The 19,125-nt window shown below is 36.7% G+C and overlaps 1 protein-coding gene across 1 annotated transcript; it reads left to right on the forward strand.

The window, feature by feature from the left end:
• Window positions 1–2,388: 2,388 nt before the first annotated feature.
• Window positions 2,389–11,419, forward strand: LOC145988318 (uncharacterized). Its single transcript, XM_083123179.1, has 4 exons — window positions 2,389–2,434; window positions 4,307–4,380; window positions 8,896–9,116; window positions 11,209–11,419. The coding sequence occupies exons 1-3, from the start codon at window positions 2,423–2,425 to the stop codon at window positions 9,113–9,115; spliced, it is 306 nt and encodes a 101-aa protein (XP_082979305.1). The 5' UTR covers window positions 2,389–2,422; the 3' UTR covers window position 9,116; window positions 11,209–11,419.
• Window positions 11,420–19,125: the final 7,706 nt, after the last annotated feature.

The following is a 19,125-nucleotide window of genomic DNA, read 5'->3' on the forward strand; positions in this document are numbered from 1 at the left end:
GAATTAGGTGAAGGGCTAGTAGGAAGAAAATGAGGTAATAGAGAAAATTAAATCAGTAGTTACACATACTTATTAGAAAATGGGTTTTCTAATAAGTGTATAACTATTAATCTAATTTTCTCTATTAGCTCCTTTCTTCCTACTAGCCCCTCACTTAAATCAGAGTCAAGAGCCGTCACTGCTTTTAACCATGCATACCTATTATCTAGCCTAATATACATTTAACAAGCAGTCCCCATATATACGACACACTGAGTTTCTATATATTCTATCCAAATGTTAGTTTGTATGTGAACATAGTATTTTTTATACTGCTGGATTTGTATTAACTCACTTTCCGAGGTAATCACAATGAAAATAACAATACTAATTGCATATTTTTATTAGGGAAAATCACAAGCAATACTATTAGGCAGATTCTCGTCGTCCCAAAATGATCAATATATTGAATAATTTATAAAGATGACAATATTGTTGGGTAACAAGTACTTCTTTATTTCTGTTTAAGTCTTTTCACTACTTTTAGGCTACTCGCGACGATAAATATGAGTGATGATGATATGAGACTGATGAACAGTCTCAAAGAAATATCCATGCCCAGGCCAGGTCTTGAACCCAGAACTTCGGGTGATGAGATTGTAAATCTAACTTCCATAGCCTTCGACCAAGAAGCATCATCAACTTGTCTGTCACAATAATATACACAGAATATCTTTGTATCTTGTATGTTTGTTATTTAGCATCGCTTTTCTGCCACTTTTGAATAATCACACTGTTAAAACGACTTCGCCAAAACTGAATAACAATTTAACATTTCTGATTAAATCGAATTGTCAAAAGTACAACCAGCATTTAGTCATTAAGTTCTTTCTCTAGCACTATATGTACGAGTATCCTCCCGCTTTTATTTCTACCGTACTGTTACTCCGTATGAAAAGATTCCACATTTATTTCAAGCTTACAACAGTTTACGTGATTTGCCTGTCCATATACGGTTCACAAATACGTATATGTGACATGTTATAATCATAAAAAGAAGATTAATTATATTTCATAAATTATGAGAATGCCAAAAAAGTTGATTTTACTTGATTGATTTCTTGCACTTTTGGCTAATCGCGACGGTGAAGATGAGTAATGACATGATGAAACTGATGAATTAACACTGACAAGGAACAGCCATGTACAGGCTAGGGTTCGAACCCGAGACCCCTGGCGTCGTAGCGCGCTGTGATAACCACCCGTATGTGGGTTTAGCGAAGCACATCTTCGCGCTAAAGCAACACGCGAGCATATTGATTTAGTTACGTTTCACTGTCAATTGTAACACTGCACTAGTATGAGGATGAGTGATGATTACATGAACTCGATAAAGGTGCACAACCGCGAGAAACACCAATTCTCTGGCCGGGACTTGAAACCAGGGACTTCGGTGGCGAGTTCAAAGGTCGACCTATTAATGGGCTCGGTCGCCGAGTCGACAATGCGTAAATAATGTTTGTTAGTATTTTATACTCCTCATGATGTACAGCACTATACTAAAGTGTTTGTGAATATTATAGTTCTAAATTAAAATAGGAATATCAGTTGAGAGTATTTGAAAATAAAATCCTTAGAAAATTAAATTAAATTAGAATAGGAATATAAATTGAGAGCATTTGAAAATAAATTTCTTAGGCAAATATTTGGATCTAAAAGGGATGAGGAGACGGGTGAGTGGAGGTTTCATAATGTACAACTGCACGATTTGTGTTCCTGTCCAGATATTATTAGAAGAATTAAATCACGAAAAATTAGGTGGGCAGGCAATGTGGCACGAATTGGAGAGGAAAGAAGAGTTAACAGGATTCTTGTTGAGAAACCTGATGGTAAGAGACCGTAGGAAGGCCAAGATGAAGATGGAGGGATAACGTTGAGATGGACCTAAAGGAAATCGGTAAGAATGGAAAAGATTGGATTGATCTTGCCCAGGGTAAGGACAGATGGAAGGCTTGTGTTGCTGCAGCCATAAACCTTCTGGTTTAGGAATGCTAGTTATTATAGTTCTAATTTTAAAACTAGTAAAAGAAATGCGTGGCTGTTCCTGCAAAATGATGATGCTCTTTCACTTTTCAATAGCCAAGGGCATTTGATCTGCCACCAAGGTAGTGCCTTTGGACAAACGGCCATCGCCTCTCCATCTGCAATTTGGCTCCTGAAATTCCCTGTAATTTGAAACGAATATCACCATTTCTTTCGCTGAAATTAACTGCGAGGTCATAATAACCGTTGTGAGACCCTGTGGAGTGTGGAGAAAGTGGTCCACAGCCTCTCCTCACGCAGCGTGACCTACAACGGCCATCCTCGTATAAAAGACAACTGGTTGAAGTTCAAGGCTACTACGAACGAGGACCCAGTGGCTGTTGGAGGCAAAGTGTTGGCCATGCGGGCGCTGGTGAGTCCTTACGTCATATTTTGTGCCTTGGGGGTGTGCATTTGTGCTTGGGTGGTAAATAATGCACCAAAAAGCAGATGGGTAGGGATCACTGGGACCAAAGTTGCCAACCTTAGATACTTGTCATAACTTGCCACTTGTCATTTTTTTAAAGAAAGAAGCCAAACTTTTTTTATGTAACTAGTGTCATGCACAGCTCTCATTATTGGAGAATTTGTCACAGCATTTAGAGCTCAATGTATATCATCCCAACCCTTGCTATACCAATGAGCTGTAAAACCTGGACTTAAATAAAATGTACATATGGATTCTTCCCAGAGGAGAAGAAGTGAAAATTGAAGAATATACAGCTCAACAGCCAACAGTGGCATTGTAGTGGCATCAGAAAAAGTATGATGACTAATAAATCTTTGTGCATATTTTGTTTGGTTATTGTAGCAAATTATATTCGTCCCTAGGAATGTATATTAATAAACATGGTTTGCAACGCTGTGAGAGTTTATGTACTTTAGTTAGTAATTATAGCGGTGCTTCGCGTTACTTCTGATACTTTAATTAAATTCGAGCTGAATGAATTATTTGCCAGGACAAAATATGTTTTCTTGTGTTGTTTTCAACTTGTTCATGTAAAATTAGACAGGGAAAACATGCACTAAATAGAACAGATGTGGTACTCATGTAGATAGTTATATGTCCTAATTGTGTGACAAAGTAACGGTAATTATAACGTGTTACCTTTTTTAGTAACTTACCTAACTGATTAATTGTAGCAGTCATAGGTGCTTAATGAAGTTTTGTAGCTAATTGTGTTTAGTGATAACGCTTTTGAAAGTTGTATAGACTATATAACAACGTAATGTAGGGAATCTATATGTACATATATAGGTAATATGCTCTATGCAAGTATTGTAAGAGTTAGCAAGTGTGATTCTAGCCTTGATATGAACTATTCAAGGAAAGATGAGACAAATACGTTGCAATTTAAAAATTGAAATTTCTTCCCCATCTTGTCTTCGAATTGATGAAGTGCCAAGTATATTAAAACTTTAGAAATTTATCGTTTTAAGAAGAGTCCGGATTATAATCATACAAATTATAATGTACTTATCTGTATCATTTCATGATTGCTTGTGGAGAGTATATATGATCATTAATTATACTCAAATATAACAGTATTGAGTATTAACGGTGTGTAATGAGGTAAAACAGTAATTCATCAGATAATTATCAATATCAATATAACTCTATTGCACGGATTTACACTGAGATGTGATTTGTGCATGGTTCTATATTGACATATCTTATAAACAATTCTTGTCTGAAAATATTTATTATAAATCTTCGACAAAATCACATTATGCTCAAAAAAACTATTCTCACGTATCGCCTTTCGTCCTGTAATAATTGATAAGCAAGGGAAGGTGGTTGGTTAATTTTGATGAGCATATTTAACGTCACTTATTGTAGCTACTCTTAGGTTAGCCGCAACTAGATGGAAAGTGATAAAAAAATGGGAGACCATCCAGCATCTGCCTTGAGTATCTGAGGAAATTCTTGGTAAATCCTGTAGCCAGACGAGAGAAGTTAATGCCAATATACATACATTTTTTCATGCTTATTTTATTTTGCTCTCAGTTGAACTATGGAAAAACTGTGGACATATTGTTTTTCTTAAAGTTCCAGTCAAGTACAAATCCATTAGTTATATTTATTTATTGATCCAGGTTGCTGCAAAATCTAGGAGCTATTTAGGATTTTTCAAACCTCTATTTACTCACACGTTGCGTAAGCGTTAGGCTCAACTAAATGCATCTCTCTCTTTAATAGTTCAAAGCAAATAGAAACACTGAGGAACTACTTTGTTTCTTTCAGCACATCCTCTGCACACTGCTGGCTGTGATCGTTGTGAGTGAAGCACTCTTCATCCCAGTCTTTTTTAAAAAGTAGTAAGTATTATACAAAATCTTTGTTGCTTTGATAGTCCATAGTCTACGTGACGAACCTATTCACCTAGCAAACAATCCTGACCTTATGCGAGTTAAAAGGGAAAGCTTTCTGTACAATTCGAAAGTTTAGAACTAATATAGTTAGTTCATAATCATTTGAAATTGTTTCAACAATCAATAGAAGGGCCTCCCCGATGGCGCAGTGGTACCGTCGTCGCCTTGTAATCAAGGGGTCCCGGGTTCGATTACCGTTGGAGGCGCATAGTGGTTCGGATCCTACTTTAAAGTGTAGGTCCAGTCCCGATTAGCCTTACTGTGCATAAAGTAGACTTAAAAACATCAACTCAATCAATCAAGAATCAATAGCAACAAATGTTCATTATTTCAGTTATATTTGTGAAAAAACTAAAACTCCGTGTCGCAACAGCCCTTGAAGGGCCAGTTTTCTGACTTTCGTGACAAATTGTCCTCACGACGCTGGGTCAACGCCGAAATGTTTGGGGCATCCACCGGGAATCGAACCCGGAACCACTCGCACCAAAGGCGAGAGGCGCTAACCACTTGGCTACGCGGAAGTCCATATTTGTGAAAAGATATGGCTAATTAATATTACTATAATTTCGTTATTATCACGTTGTGTGTGAAGATTTGTATTATTTATACGTAAATACATATAACATTACCCGCTAGTGGCACCCACGTTTTTCAAAACACCTGTGGCTGTGGTGTTGTCTTGTTACACACGATATCTTTACGAAGTTTTTGTAATATATATATTATTGCAATTTGTAAATGTTTTAAATATTCTGTGCGATTTATCTTCTGAACCTGTTCAGTTGAAATAATTGAATGATTTTGGATGTGATAACATACATTTATTTATAATTTCCTGAATTTACATTCTTTTGAAATATTCATTGAAGGGGAAATGTGGTTTATAATTCAATGTCTTATTGTCAAAGATCATTTTATCAACCACTTATTAAAAAAAAGTTTGTAAACAGTAACTATCACGAATCAAATGTCCTTCTCTCTTTCTATAGGCGATGAATTTTCTTTTGCAATACATTTAATGATAAATTAAGAATTTTATTTCTATACTATTTATTTATAAAAAAGGTAGGGAAGTAGAGCATTGAATCAAGTTGAAGAAAAATATAAAAGAAATAATATTCTATTACGCCATCTTTTATTCGAAACTAAATGAAGAAACTTTATGTCTAGTTAACCAATAGATGGCTGATAGAGACATGCCAATGTTTAGGTGATCATTGTAAACAGAATTGAGGGTGGAGCCATTAATAGAATTATAAATATGAATAGAATTATAATTCTATGTGTCAACCATAAAATATGACTTCATATCATTGTTTACAAAATTTAAGTGCGGGATAAGCCGAACGATAATTATAAATAGAAATGCATCAAGCTTCTGGTAGAAAGGAAGTAGTGAGTTTCAATAACAATCATTCATTGATCAATGAATAATCGAATGATTTAATACTTTTGCATTCGGCGTGGAAAGCCTCAACCTTCTAATGTTGATCCAATATCATGAGGTCAACTACACGCATAGGTTTAGAGCCTTGAGGTGAGAAAAATCTCGAGACGGACTTGTAATAGTCGTGACAAGAACGAGACCAAGACTTAGTAACCCAGACTCTCGGTCTCGTACAAGACTGGTTATCTGTAATAGACGATAACTGAACCTTTTCTCGTGAACCAAAATTAATTTTAGTACTATGCGGAGTCTTCACCATCCCCAATCTACCTGGACATTTACCGATAGCTCATACATTTTGTTTATCGTAATTGAGAATTGATTAATCCATGAGAACTGTGAACCTGTGAAGTGTGATTGCATAAATTCAGCACAAAATTAATTAACCTTTTTGAGGGTTCGTAGTCGTAACGTCGCGTCAAACATAAAAACGTAATTAAGAAAACTTGTTTGCTTATATTAAATATTTCGAGACTCATACGAGACCGAAACTGGACCCTCAAGATCGAAACGAGAATGAGATGGGCATTTACAACCCTAGACGAGACATACCTGTCCATACATGAGGTGAGACGTGACTGCTAAGTTTGCCAACACTGGCAGACCAAACATATTTTATCCCATAATAGTATTGCCCCCTCAAAAAATACTTCCACAGTTTGAAGTCATGTTCCTGCAACGCTCTTCTAATATTAACCAAGTTAATGTGACTGACATTAAATTATATTTGTGAAATATAGTATAATATTAGGTTGACATTCATTTTCCAGGTGGGGCCATGCCATCCTTTGTCCCCCCCTTCCGGACATCGTGATTCTTAAGGATTAAATTAAGAACAAAACTAGATTTCAGTATTCTGTTTTTAAAAAATGATATAAAGAACTTCATCATTTTCTTCCGAGGTTTTGCCTATGTCTGCGTAGACATTACGCTATCTTAGATTGCCAATGCTTTCGTGCATTTCTTGCCGTACAAAAGCAGCTCCATAAATCGACAATACTCAGCCATCTGAATAGAAAGGTCATTGTAAGGTCTCCATGGTTGGTCACTGGGGAAAGTGGTCAAGTGCTCGTTTACCTACTTTCTTCGGTGGGCGTTTCTCTCCTTTCCTTCTTTCTCCTGCCTCTCACTCTCGTTCCACATGGTTAGCGAAAGAGCGTTGTGGACTTTTCAACCAGCTAGATGCGTTTAGTATCATTAACATTTCCGTCGCTAGAAGAATGCTGGCCGAATTCGTTGACTGATTGACTCACAATCCCGCCACGAAAGGCTGGACCATATGTGTTTTTCTGTGAGACTCCATTTATCCTCAGCCCGACCCTGTGGCCGAGTGGTTAGCACATCGCGCTGCGACGCCAAGAGTCCCGGGTTCGAATCCTGGTCGGGCTTGGTTGTTTGTGAATGTCCATTCATCATTTCATCACTCATCCCCATCTTCGCAAATTAGCCAAGAGGCACAAAACGCAAAGTAAAAGGCCATATGCAGGAGATTTGACGCGCACTCTAGTTGCGAAAATGAGGATGAGTGATGAAACTGATGCAGGGGCACTCACAAAGAACACCCATGTCCAGGTCAGGATTGGAACCCGGAACTCCTGATGTAGTGCGCTGTGCTATGCTAAGCACTCCGACACGGATGTTTTCAATACAAATACAAGAATGCACTATTAATAATAATTTGAATTTACAAATAAGAAATTACTTAACAATAAAAAAGTTACTAGACAAAAATAAAACAAGAAAATCAAATCATATCGTATTGAGGCTAGATTAGTATCATGCGGCTTTGAATGCCAGAATCAAATAAGATTTATGGACACTACTACTTAAATAACATTCATCAAATATTAATTAGGAACTTTACTTTTCGTTAACTGAACCTAACATCCTATTCTGTTATTCAAAAAATATTCAATTCTTTACCTTTTTGACATTAATTTCCGTCACGACAGTTTTTTTTTTTTACAAATTTTGGCAATATTTGATACATGTAAGCTAGATAATGAGTACGTTCCACTATACATTTATTTTTATTCCGTCTTATTACTTTTTCATGTATGTAGTATTAACAATACAACATAAATTAGCTTACATATTATTATGAATAAACTTATAAATTATATTAACATATTAATTTAAACATTTATGTTATTATTTCTTTCATACCTTAATATAACTGCATAAAACAATAGTCCAATTCTGGAATATGAGAATGAAGTATAGTTCTTAGCAGCCAAGAGTTACTTTCAAAAAGTAGAATCAGATCAGAAACTTTTTTATCAGATTGCTATGTACGAAGTTTAGAAGAATTACTATGAACAGCACTATTCCGAATGGCTAACACAGTTTAAACTTGAGAAGAAAGAAGAAAATTGAAAACTGTTCTCCCCGATGGCGCAGTGGTAGCGTCGCCTCCTTGTAATCAAAGGGGTCCCGGGTTCGATACCCGGTGGAGACACATAGTGGTTCGGATTCCATTTTAAACTGTTGGTCCAGTCCCGATTAGCCTTACTGTGCACAAAGTGGACTTAAAACACCAACTCAAAACCAAAAGAAAATTGAAAAAGAAAATAAATTGTGTATAAGATGTTGTCTTTTCAATTGGATAGTGAATACTTTTTTAATAATATATCTTATAAAATTCCTATGTGAAATACGACGAATGTCTCAATACTAGTAAATCTAAAAAAGGCCAGATGTTTCATAGCTGAACTTGTGGAAAACTCCAATATGAACTTATGATAGGCTATATAATTTTGTACGATCTATTGTGCAATTTTATATTTGTATGTTCAATTGTGGAATTTTGTTTCTCATATTTTGACTTAGTGATGTACTTGGTTGTCATAGATAATACTAATAATAATAATAATTATTATTATTATCATCATTATTATTATTATTATTTCTGAGACACTTAGTCCAGACTACTCTCGAGATATATTTCTAGATATGTGCTTGATAACTAGTTGTTGACTCTAGACTAGGATAACTAATGAACACATTTCTCGCAGCATTAACAAGATCATCTCGAAGCCTACGGGGGAGTGGAAGAAGAAGCTCTCCTGGAAACCCAAATGGACGAAGGAGTGGAAAGTGGAGAGGGTGTGGAAGCCCGTCTGGAAGAGGGTGTGGAGACCCGTGTGGACGAAAGAGTGGGCTCCATTTGAGTACAAACCACCTGGTTGGGGCAACTTCCATGCAGAAGAACCACCACCTTACGCTGCTCATTAAAGTAAGAATATTTCTTCAACTTATTTATTTTTACAGTGCATAACAGACAAGTCTATTTTTCAGGTATGGTACATTACAGATATGGCGAAGGAAGACAGAGAGGATACCTGGTAGAGGCACATTGCACAGCGGTTCGGCTTCCATTTTAAATTATAGTTCCAGTCCCGATTAGCCTAGCTGTGCTAAAAAAATTCAAACAAGATAGTGGGGGGAGACAAACGTCTGCAAATTCAAGACGAAACCGAGATTTACTGTCCGAGAAGCTTTGACAAAATACAATTTGTTTTACAATTACATTTATTGAGCATACCAAGGGTTGGTCTTAGTACTTATACATAAATTCAGTGTGTTATTTCCTGTGAAGGAAAGAAAGCAGTAACTTGTTACGAACCCCTGAGGTATTATATAAATTATGTACATGTGCCATGCTCCAGGAGCCAAGAATTTACAATCAGAGAAGGAAGATGCAGAAACCAAGATGGAGATTTCCCCTGAACCCCCTTTCAAGTATCGCCATGGATAGATTATATGTATTTCTTCATGTGTAGCATTAATGTTGTCTTGTCTCGGTAACATATGTATATACTACTTTCGTAGGCTCATGTGGGATACTATAATTGAGAAGAATCACAAAATCAGTTTGAGAGTGTACAGTCGTGTACCAAAGTAATTGATCATATGAGACCGAGGCTGTCTTCTATAATATATGGACCTAACTTTCGAGACTTGCCAGATTTTTCCAGAGACTCTTGTAAAACCGAGACTTTCGGTCTCGTTCGAGACTTCAATGTGATATTTTTAAAAAATTACCATTCATTTTCTTCGCACATAGATATAGCCTTTCCATGACTAATAACATAAGATTTCGATAACTTGCACAAAAATTAATATTCTATTTAAACTATCCATTGACATTAAAATTCAATTAACATCTGTTTATTTATAGATAAACCATATACAGTAATTACGAAGTGCCAATAAGCCTGTGCTGTGTGTTGCAAGAAATCAGAATAAACATAATGTTTTTTCTTTTAGGATTTGTAGCGTCGAAACGAGGCGTCAAGCAGTAAAAGAAAATAAGAAACTTTGTTTGCCTTAATGATTTCTAAACTCTGTGAAAGTATGTGTGTTGGCACGATGTATATATTGTTTCTGCTACTTATTTCCAGACTCTAGAATCGAGACGTGACCGAGACTTGCTCTTCAACACTAAGACGAGAACTAAATAGATGTTTATAAATCGAGATCAAACTGAGGACGAGACATTCATTTACAACTCGAAACTCTGTCAAGTATATTCTCATCTTGTCTCGATACCATGCACAACCCACATTGTCAATGCCCAACTTCATCTCCAGCCTCCCGGATAACATAGTGGTAACGCCGTTCGCCTTGTAATCACTGGGTTCCGAGTTCAATACCCGATGGAGACATACAGTGGTTCGGATCCTACTTTATACTGTGGGCCCAGTCCCCATTAGCCTATATGTGCTTAAAGTAGATTTACACAAGCTTTGAGAGAATTTTAATAACATTAATTAGGCTACTTTGGCAAAGAGCTGTTCAAAAATTAAAACCAAATTATCAATAAGAAAGAGCACATTACAGTACAAAACCATCCCATCGAAACGCATATAATGCGGGGGGGGGGGGGGGATGGAAACAGTGATAGACAATTTGTCTCCGTACCTCTGAACTTGAATGTCTACCACACTATAAATATACAAAGACAGAATTGAGCTTGTCAGGTAGAGCATATCTAATATCTTTCTCTTATGAAATTCATGGATATAGCCTACTATTTTTCATGTACCCAAGTCCTTCTATTATTTTTCCTCTGGGTATTTTTACACATTACGAAGATAAAGAAGTAGATAGTGCAATTACGATTACAAATGTGCACACACAACAATAATAATATGAGTATGTTGTCTGGAGATTGCTATCATTATTTTTGGTCTATACAATTTGTTAAACATTTCTAAGTATTTTTGATACTGTAAGTAAGCAAGATGAATGTTCTAGCACCATTATGTTTGTTTTATTAATCGCTTATAAAATCGTCAATCTCAATATTTGTGTTCCTTCAATAGGTAAAAATCGTTGCCAAATAATAAACTACAAAAGCATCATCCTAAAGACTCATTCCACTCTGCAAGACGGGAGATGTTGAAAGAAGTCTACATCATTACTCATCTTCATCAAGCGTCAGCTGTGATTCCAGCATGCTCATGTTGTATATACCTCAGTTTTGTACATACGTTTATATAATTAAATATTTTTCTTAAATAAAGTAAATTATATAATAAACCTTATTTATTTATTCAGACATCCCACGTATCCATAAATTTATTTATTTGGCTTAGTTTGTTGTTAGAAACAGTTTGACGATGTGTTGTCACACTGAATTTGTTTTTCACTTGTCCTGCAAATCGTTAAAAGTTAGCGTTTATGGGTTGTGTGTGATGCGTAAATGTGTCTCCAGTGATTCTTAAACAAAAAGTGGTAAGTACAGCACCGCAAAGTAGCATGGTTTTTCTGTAAGTTGTCTTTGCTGAGAATGAGTGAAGTTTACAATTGCCAATCCTGGATTTTCTAAAAATGACAAGATTGGACAAAATGGTGATGCTTTAAGGCAGTGTGTGAAAAATCTTTCAACGCTTGCCTCTTGAGATCAAGAGAAAATGAAAGATATGATAAGTTAGATGGAATTATGTCCTTGGGAAAAGGTCGGTAGTTTTCCATTTGATAATATATATCGAAGAAAAACGACTTATGTAAAAGCAGGGTTAAATAGTAAAAAGGATATGAACAATTCGAAAATGAACTCGAGGATATATTTCTTCGAGATGATCATTATTCCATTAATATTTAATTTGCCAATTTAGGCAAGGGCCGCGGGCTGCACTTACCTTTCTAAAGATTGTTTTTCGTCTAGATCTAGAATCCTACATTATGTCATCGTTTCCGTAAAATCTCCTGGCACCTTACTTAAGAACTGTCGAAAAACTGTATGCAGATGTTACATAATAACTTGATGACAAACTTAAAGAACTCCAAAATTACACTTTATTATAGCTATATATATATTAATAAGCGTACACAGTTTGTTAACTTATTATGACTGATTATTATAATTAATTCACAGTATTTCAAATACAAAGTAATGTGCAGGTCTACTTTCAGCATAATACATTTTCATCTTCTTCGTCAAAACCCAGACATTCACCTCCAGAGCTAAATGAAGAGTAATTTGAAACCTCTTCGAAATCAGAAACTGAGTCCTCACACAACTGTACGTACATATTGGCATTTTTCTGATTGTATTCATTAGTACATTAAGAGAAAATTAAGTGTTATAATGAATAAAGAAAAATAACAACATATTCTAATTAAAATTTAATGCATTTATCTTATATTTATCGGTTTCATTCTTCCTCAAGTCGTTCATCCATCATTTTTAACTTGTATTCTATGTGCACTGCCTTGTGAGAACAAAACACCTACCAACAAGTTCGGTAGAGGAGAAAACTAGTAAATGAGGAAATATCACACCACTGATCAAAATCCAAGCAGCAGGGGTATGCATCCCTCCCCCACCCCCCTCCCAAAGCAAATGGTGTGTCCCTCCCCAGATCATGTCATAATCCCCATAAAGTATTTAATTACGACAGCGTATCTGCTACTACCTTCTTACTGAAACTCACTTCTTTAAGTGTTCCATCTTCAATTTTATCATACCGGGTGTTTCAACAGAAACGCCGTGATTTCAAATTACCCTAAATATATATTTAGTATATTCACAGTAATCATTTGTATATGTTATGATTGACAAAAGTCAAAAATTTAATTTTTGGCAACCTATAATCCACATGAAACGAAGGAGACACCTCTATACGTACGTACAAAAGGTTTTGGTATGGTGCTGTATCGAAACGTGGCTTGATTGGGCCTTTCTTTTTTTTATGGCTATGTCCCATCAGAAAATTATTTGCAAATGCTGCAGGACTACTTCAATCCTGGTCTTCGACGGAAACGTTGTCCAATTCTTCAGCAATGGTTCCAGCAAGACGGAGCTAGGCCGCATGCAACTGAACCTGTCCTGACAATCGCTACACACATTTATTTCAAAATGGTTTAGAGTGGCCTCCAACTAGCCCTGATTTAAACCCGTGTGACTATTTCTTGTAGGGTTTCCTAAAGCAGGGAGTATTCAAACGAGAAACCGTGATAACTAGATGATTTGAAAGCAAACTTCGAACAGTGTACTACACAAGTTAGTCGTGCAACCCTTGGTCAGGTATTTGACAACATGTGCAACCAGGTGAAAGAAGTGATAAATCGCCAAGTTGAACATTTCGAACATGTTTTCCATTAAACGTTTGGGTTTTCTCTAACAGATTATGTAATTATATTTTTGGGTAGTTATCATAAATATTTTAAAATGTCATTTTGAAATCACGGCGTTTCTCCTGAAACACCCGGTATCATCCCTCATCCTCGCAATTGACCAAAAGTGGCAGAAAAACGACGTTTAATAAAAATATATAAAAAATAGAAAATCAAGGAATTTCATGCTGGCCAAATCCACACACAAACAACCCTCTACTCTCATTCGTTCAGCAGAATGGCATTGTGAACTAAAGATCGTCAATTTCCTGGTTCAACTTGAGGTATTTCAGGTGCTTTATCGAAGCTACCCTTGAGCACTCAGGCTTTCTAACCCACTTCGACGCACACTTGTTCTCGTTCCTACGTATTCCTTTGCTGTTGCTTGTACACCCAACGGCAAAAGAAACAGTAGGCGAATTGTCCTTCACCATTTTCATTTTGCCTGCACAGTGGGATGATAATGAATTGAAATAAAGACGCCAATAAGCAGAGGGTAATATCTGCTTCGAAACATAATATCACTCCTTGAAACAACACAGGATGTAGAATAAAAATAGAACGAAAATAGCGGTGGACAATATGCCTACCATTATCTTTGCCGTTGACTGTACCTCTGTATCTCCGTCCCGGCGCCACTGATAGAGTGATATGTATTAATATTACCATAGCAAAAACTTCTTCACCTTCATTTGCTTTGTTTCTCGAGGGGCTTCCCAGTGTCGTAGTGGTAACATAACATAATCGCCTTGTAATCAAGGGATTCCGAGTTCGATACCCAGTGGAGTCTTATAATTCTGCAGATCCCACTTTATACTGTAGGTCTAGATCCGATTAGCCTATCTGTACATAAATTGGACTTCCGTCATCTGATGCGTCACGGCCTCGGCCATCTTTTGAAGATCTTTGCATATGGACAGTAGTGCGCGCGGAGCTGTCATTTTGTTATATTTCTGTTTCATTTGTGCCACATTGATAGAATCATTATTAATTTTGCCACCAGAGGTAAATAGAATCGGTTACGCAGTGACGTAATAAGGAAGCATCGGTGCAACCTCGCAGCCCTTCAGGCAGCGCATTTTGGATTGACCCAGAGAGAGGAAGTTGTTTTCCTCAAGGTAGACACTTTGTGAAGGTGTCCGAGTAACCACGACATGGAAGAGAAGGATAAGTACTTTCCGTAATGTTCTAAGTTCCGATCTTGCACTCACTCACTCAAGTATATTTTGTTCATCATCTTTCTCGTCTATACTACGTGAAGAAGTGACTTGACACTGACAGTCAAAAGACAGATTTAGTTCATTATTATTAATTAGTTAAAACCAGTGATGTGCGTCTACGCGTAAACAACGATAGTCTACACTCTACACGTAGACTATTTTATACACGTAGATTACGTAATCTATGTAAACAACATGGCGAAAGGTGATAAATTAGCAAAGGGCTCGGTGGAATTAGAAGAAAATTATATTGCGTATCAGTTGCTGATGTGGGAGAAGAAATTTTCATACTCTTTCTTCCAAATTCGAACAATTTCTCACCAAGGAAAAACCTAATATAGGAAATATTCTAGTGTTTTATGGGGAAAAGACCACTTTTGCCTCACGACTGCCATCTGTTGTTGTTTCTTGCATACTATTTATCTTCTTCCATAGTTGATAATAGAAGAGAAGATAAATTTGTTGTAAATAGGATTCTTTTATTTCGTTAGGAACCAATATAGTTGAAAATGTCACTTTGCTTTCATGAAACCCTTGAAAATTAATTTTAATGCACTTTAGATTGTCTACGTAGTCTATGTAAACTACAACCCAATGTAATCTATGCTTAGATTGCGTGTAGACAACGCATGTAGAGGTAAATTTATAGTCTACGGCACATCACTGGTTAAAACTAATATCCATCAAACTGGCCCAAGTGATAAGACAATGTTTATTTCAGCGAGTTCATCATCGAACAATCTTTCTTTATGTAGTCTAATTGTGCTTGCAATGAACTCGCATATTTTGGAACAGTGTTGTATCTGTACATTAGAATAGCATAGCTGCCCCATAGCTAATAAGTAGACCTTTAAGGCGGAAATCTTCCACTGCGCGCTTACATCAAGGTTCGTATGCATTAAACAAGCCACTTTAACTTGCATATGCATTATGAGGAAACTGTACGCCGTGGGACAAGAGTCCGCAGTAACTGTCACCACTTTCGTGGACGTCTCTTGAAGAATACAGTAATCTTAGGTTTCTCTCTTTGTACTCGTCAATTTTGTCGCCTTGAATCGTTCCCTGGGCACCTTTCCTCCTTGCCATATCACTCTGTTCGTCCACTTGTGCACGTTCGTTCGATAAACGCCCTTTTCCAATTTCTCCTTCCGACTGTTGGGCTTCTACGGCTGGCATTAAATCCGCTAACAGTCGTTTCCGGACCAGGGTTCCTTATCTCAAATTGATACATGTGTTCTTCTCCATCATCCCGGAAAGATTGTATCATCAGCTCGGAAACACCCTGTATATGTACTCTGTCTGGTTTGTTGGCTGGCTGTAACAAATAGACTGTGCTGTGTGTAGCATCGCAGTAAATTAATCTGCTAGTGTTGTAATCATATATAAGTTATGAATTGTAATTAGTTCTTCATGGACTTCAAAGTAAATTCAATAAGTATTTTAGGAGCAAAGAAGTATCAATGAAATATAAATATAATGTGCTAACTTAATGTAAACACCACAATCTTCGAACTTTGAATGTTGTGAAGTTTGTTTAATTTAATTGACTAGTTGATACTGGAAGGTATATTTCAAAACCCTACGAGAAAGGTTTCATTAGAATATACAACTTCTATCGTAATATAGGGGTAATGCAACTTTATGCTAGTGTGTCCGCAAAGTGGTACGTATATCAACTTGAAGTAACATATGTTATACACTCACATTCACTGCCACGGGTTACATGTGCTACATTTTCCAACAGTGCCAATGTTATTATCTTATTCTTTTAAGAGAAAACATTATTTTCCCAAATCTTCAGCAGTTACTAGCATCTAAACTTGCGAAGTGGTATACCGTGTTTGTGTAGTCGCCATTTTTAAAGATGCGATTTCAAGGATCGTGTGAGACCCTTTTTGCTGCCTTCGCGAACTGAAGAGGTAAAAAATCTTATGGTAGTTTCGAGTCGGAGGTGGGTAGGGAAGTGGGGACCTACTTAACGACCGTGTGAGACTGGCTTAAGAGCAGGGTTGGCAAAATTTGTGTTTTTTTTAAAAAAAAGAACAAAACAAACTGTTGTTTTTTGTTTAAAACATGTTTTTGTTTAAACTTAGTTTTAAACGTGAGTTTAAAAAAGGTTTTAAACAAAAGAAAGTCAACCTTTTCCCAGTACATTATATCTAAAGTCGTTAAAGAAAAAATACTCATTTTTATGAAACTATATTACTGAAGTACAGTGGCGGCAACGACAGTTTATTTCCCTTTGGAGATAAGGTTTATCATGCTGCAGCGAAGGATGATGCGGGACAGAATATTTTGGGTCGGGACGGGAAATTCTTTAAATCCCGACATTCAGCGGGGAAAATTCTCAATTTTCGGGACGGGATATTTTCGAAATTTCCCGAAGCTCTTGAAATCTCAAATTCTAGACATAATTTTCATCTCAAGTGCTTGTTTTTGCACTTCTGGTATTTCCGATACGTTCCAGACATACATTTACAATGAAGAAAATGTCGAGAATTGACGACTTTTTAAAATGACCATTCGGTATTTTCCTACTGCCTGGGATCCCGAAAAGTAGGGAACTTATTTCCCGGCCCCGACTTTTCTGGATCCCGCACACCTCTACTGCCCTCCTTCTTCCGCCACTGCTGAAGTAGGGTAGGATTCATATTCATCTAAATTTCAAGAAACTAAATATTATAGAATTACTATCCTCGTCCTGGAAAAATCAGCGTGAAATATTTCCTGCTGCCTGAACAGTTCATATAGCAGAAAACAACCTGCAGTGTCATAATAGATTCTCCAGATCAATTTATCTTTCTAAAGTACAAAATTATGTTACCATAAGTAAGCGTTTGCGCTTCATTCAGTTATATTACAAACCAATGAATCGTATCGCAAGAGAAAAATCACGCATTGTGTATTCAGATATTAGTTCCCATCTTCCACCAGTCTTAAACAGGACGGTACGAAACAAAGAACTGAGAAGTTTCGATTTCTACAGTAAAGCACGGGTCCTTCTTGTCACACAACAGTTTTGCTATCTTGTGCATACATAGCTAGCCTGCCTAACCTAACAACGTAAGCATTTAACCTAAAATTAAAAAGCTTTCTCCCGTGACGTCAGAACATAAGGTTGCTCAAGTGTTGTGCGATAAGTGAGACCCGTAAAGAATGAAAAGACAGGGTTGCCAAACAAAAGAAAATCACAGACTATAAACTATCAAGTACCAAAATGTGTTTTAAACACTTCTAAAAAACTGTTTAAAACACATTGTTTTAAACATTTAAAACATTGTAAAAAACAAAGCCGTGTGTTTTAAACGTTTAAAACAAAGTGTTTTAAACACTTTTTGTTTTAAACAAACATGCCAACCCTGCTTAAGAGGCATGCTTTTCACCACAACACAATACGCAGATAAACGATCCACATGCTTGTAACAAAATGCAAGTCGTAAAAATCCCTTCCGGGTATCAATCCTTTCTCGTTCTGCTTGTATCAACAGGTTTCGTCTCTCTACGTCCTTTGAAAACCTACGAAATGATACTTGACTCAATAAATCTGTTCCCGATCGAACTGTGCAACCATATGCTACACAGCTGACACCCTATTTCCTTGTAAAAGAATCTCCACTTTGCCCTTTCCATAGCACCGTAAGCGTAACCGGATGTTCGAGGGGGACCAGACCAGTGCGCATGCTCCGCAGTAGCTCCGCTTGTAACACCGTCTATATCACCCTCTTCCCTTCTATCAGAATTATCTCCTCCATTAATATGGCTTCTCTATGTGTCCCAAAGGTGCAAGACCGTACTTGAAGCGAGCATCCTCCGATTATGTTCTTGGAGTGCGGTCTTGAAGTCGTGGACTGGAAGTGAAAGTCTTTCGAATTGCACTTAGACTGCAGCGCCAAATACGATCAGTAGATAAAACTGAGTACTCGTTGTTTTCCCCACATTATAAACACTTGGTTTTCACCATAGAAATCACGTTGCATTTTCAAATGTTCGCAGGGTTGGCAAAATTTATGTTTTTTTTAAAAAAAAGAACAAACCAAACTGTTTTTTTGTTTTAAACATAGTTTTAAACATGAGTTAAAAGAACATGTTTTAAACATGTTTTAAATATGTTTTAAACAAAAGAAAGTCAACCTTTTCCCGGTAAATTATAGTTAAAGTCGTTATAGAAAAAATACTCATTTTTATGAGTACAATGACGGCAAGGGCAGTTTATTTACCTTTGGAGATAAGGTTTACCATACTGCAGGGTAGCGGTGTGCGGGACAGAATGTTATGGGTCGGGACGGGAAATTCTTTAAATCCAGACATTCGGGACGTGGAAAATTCTCAATTTCCCGAAAAAGTCGAGAACTTTTCGGGACGGGATATGTTCGAAATTTCTCAAGGCTCTTGAAATCTCGA

This window comes from Lepisma saccharinum, chromosome 5, assembly GCF_977018435.1.
Source record: "Lepisma saccharinum chromosome 5, izLepSacc3.1, whole genome shotgun sequence".
Lineage (NCBI taxonomy): Eukaryota > Metazoa > Arthropoda > Insecta > Zygentoma > Lepismatidae > Lepisma > Lepisma saccharinum.

Bases quoted from the DNA above. Each gene is read 5' to 3' on its own strand.
- LOC145988318 (XM_083123179.1), top strand. The intron at 4,381-8,895 runs GTAAGTATTATA...CATTTCTCGCAG, and splicing joins CCAGTCTTTTTTAAAAAGTA to CATTAACAAGATCATCTCGA.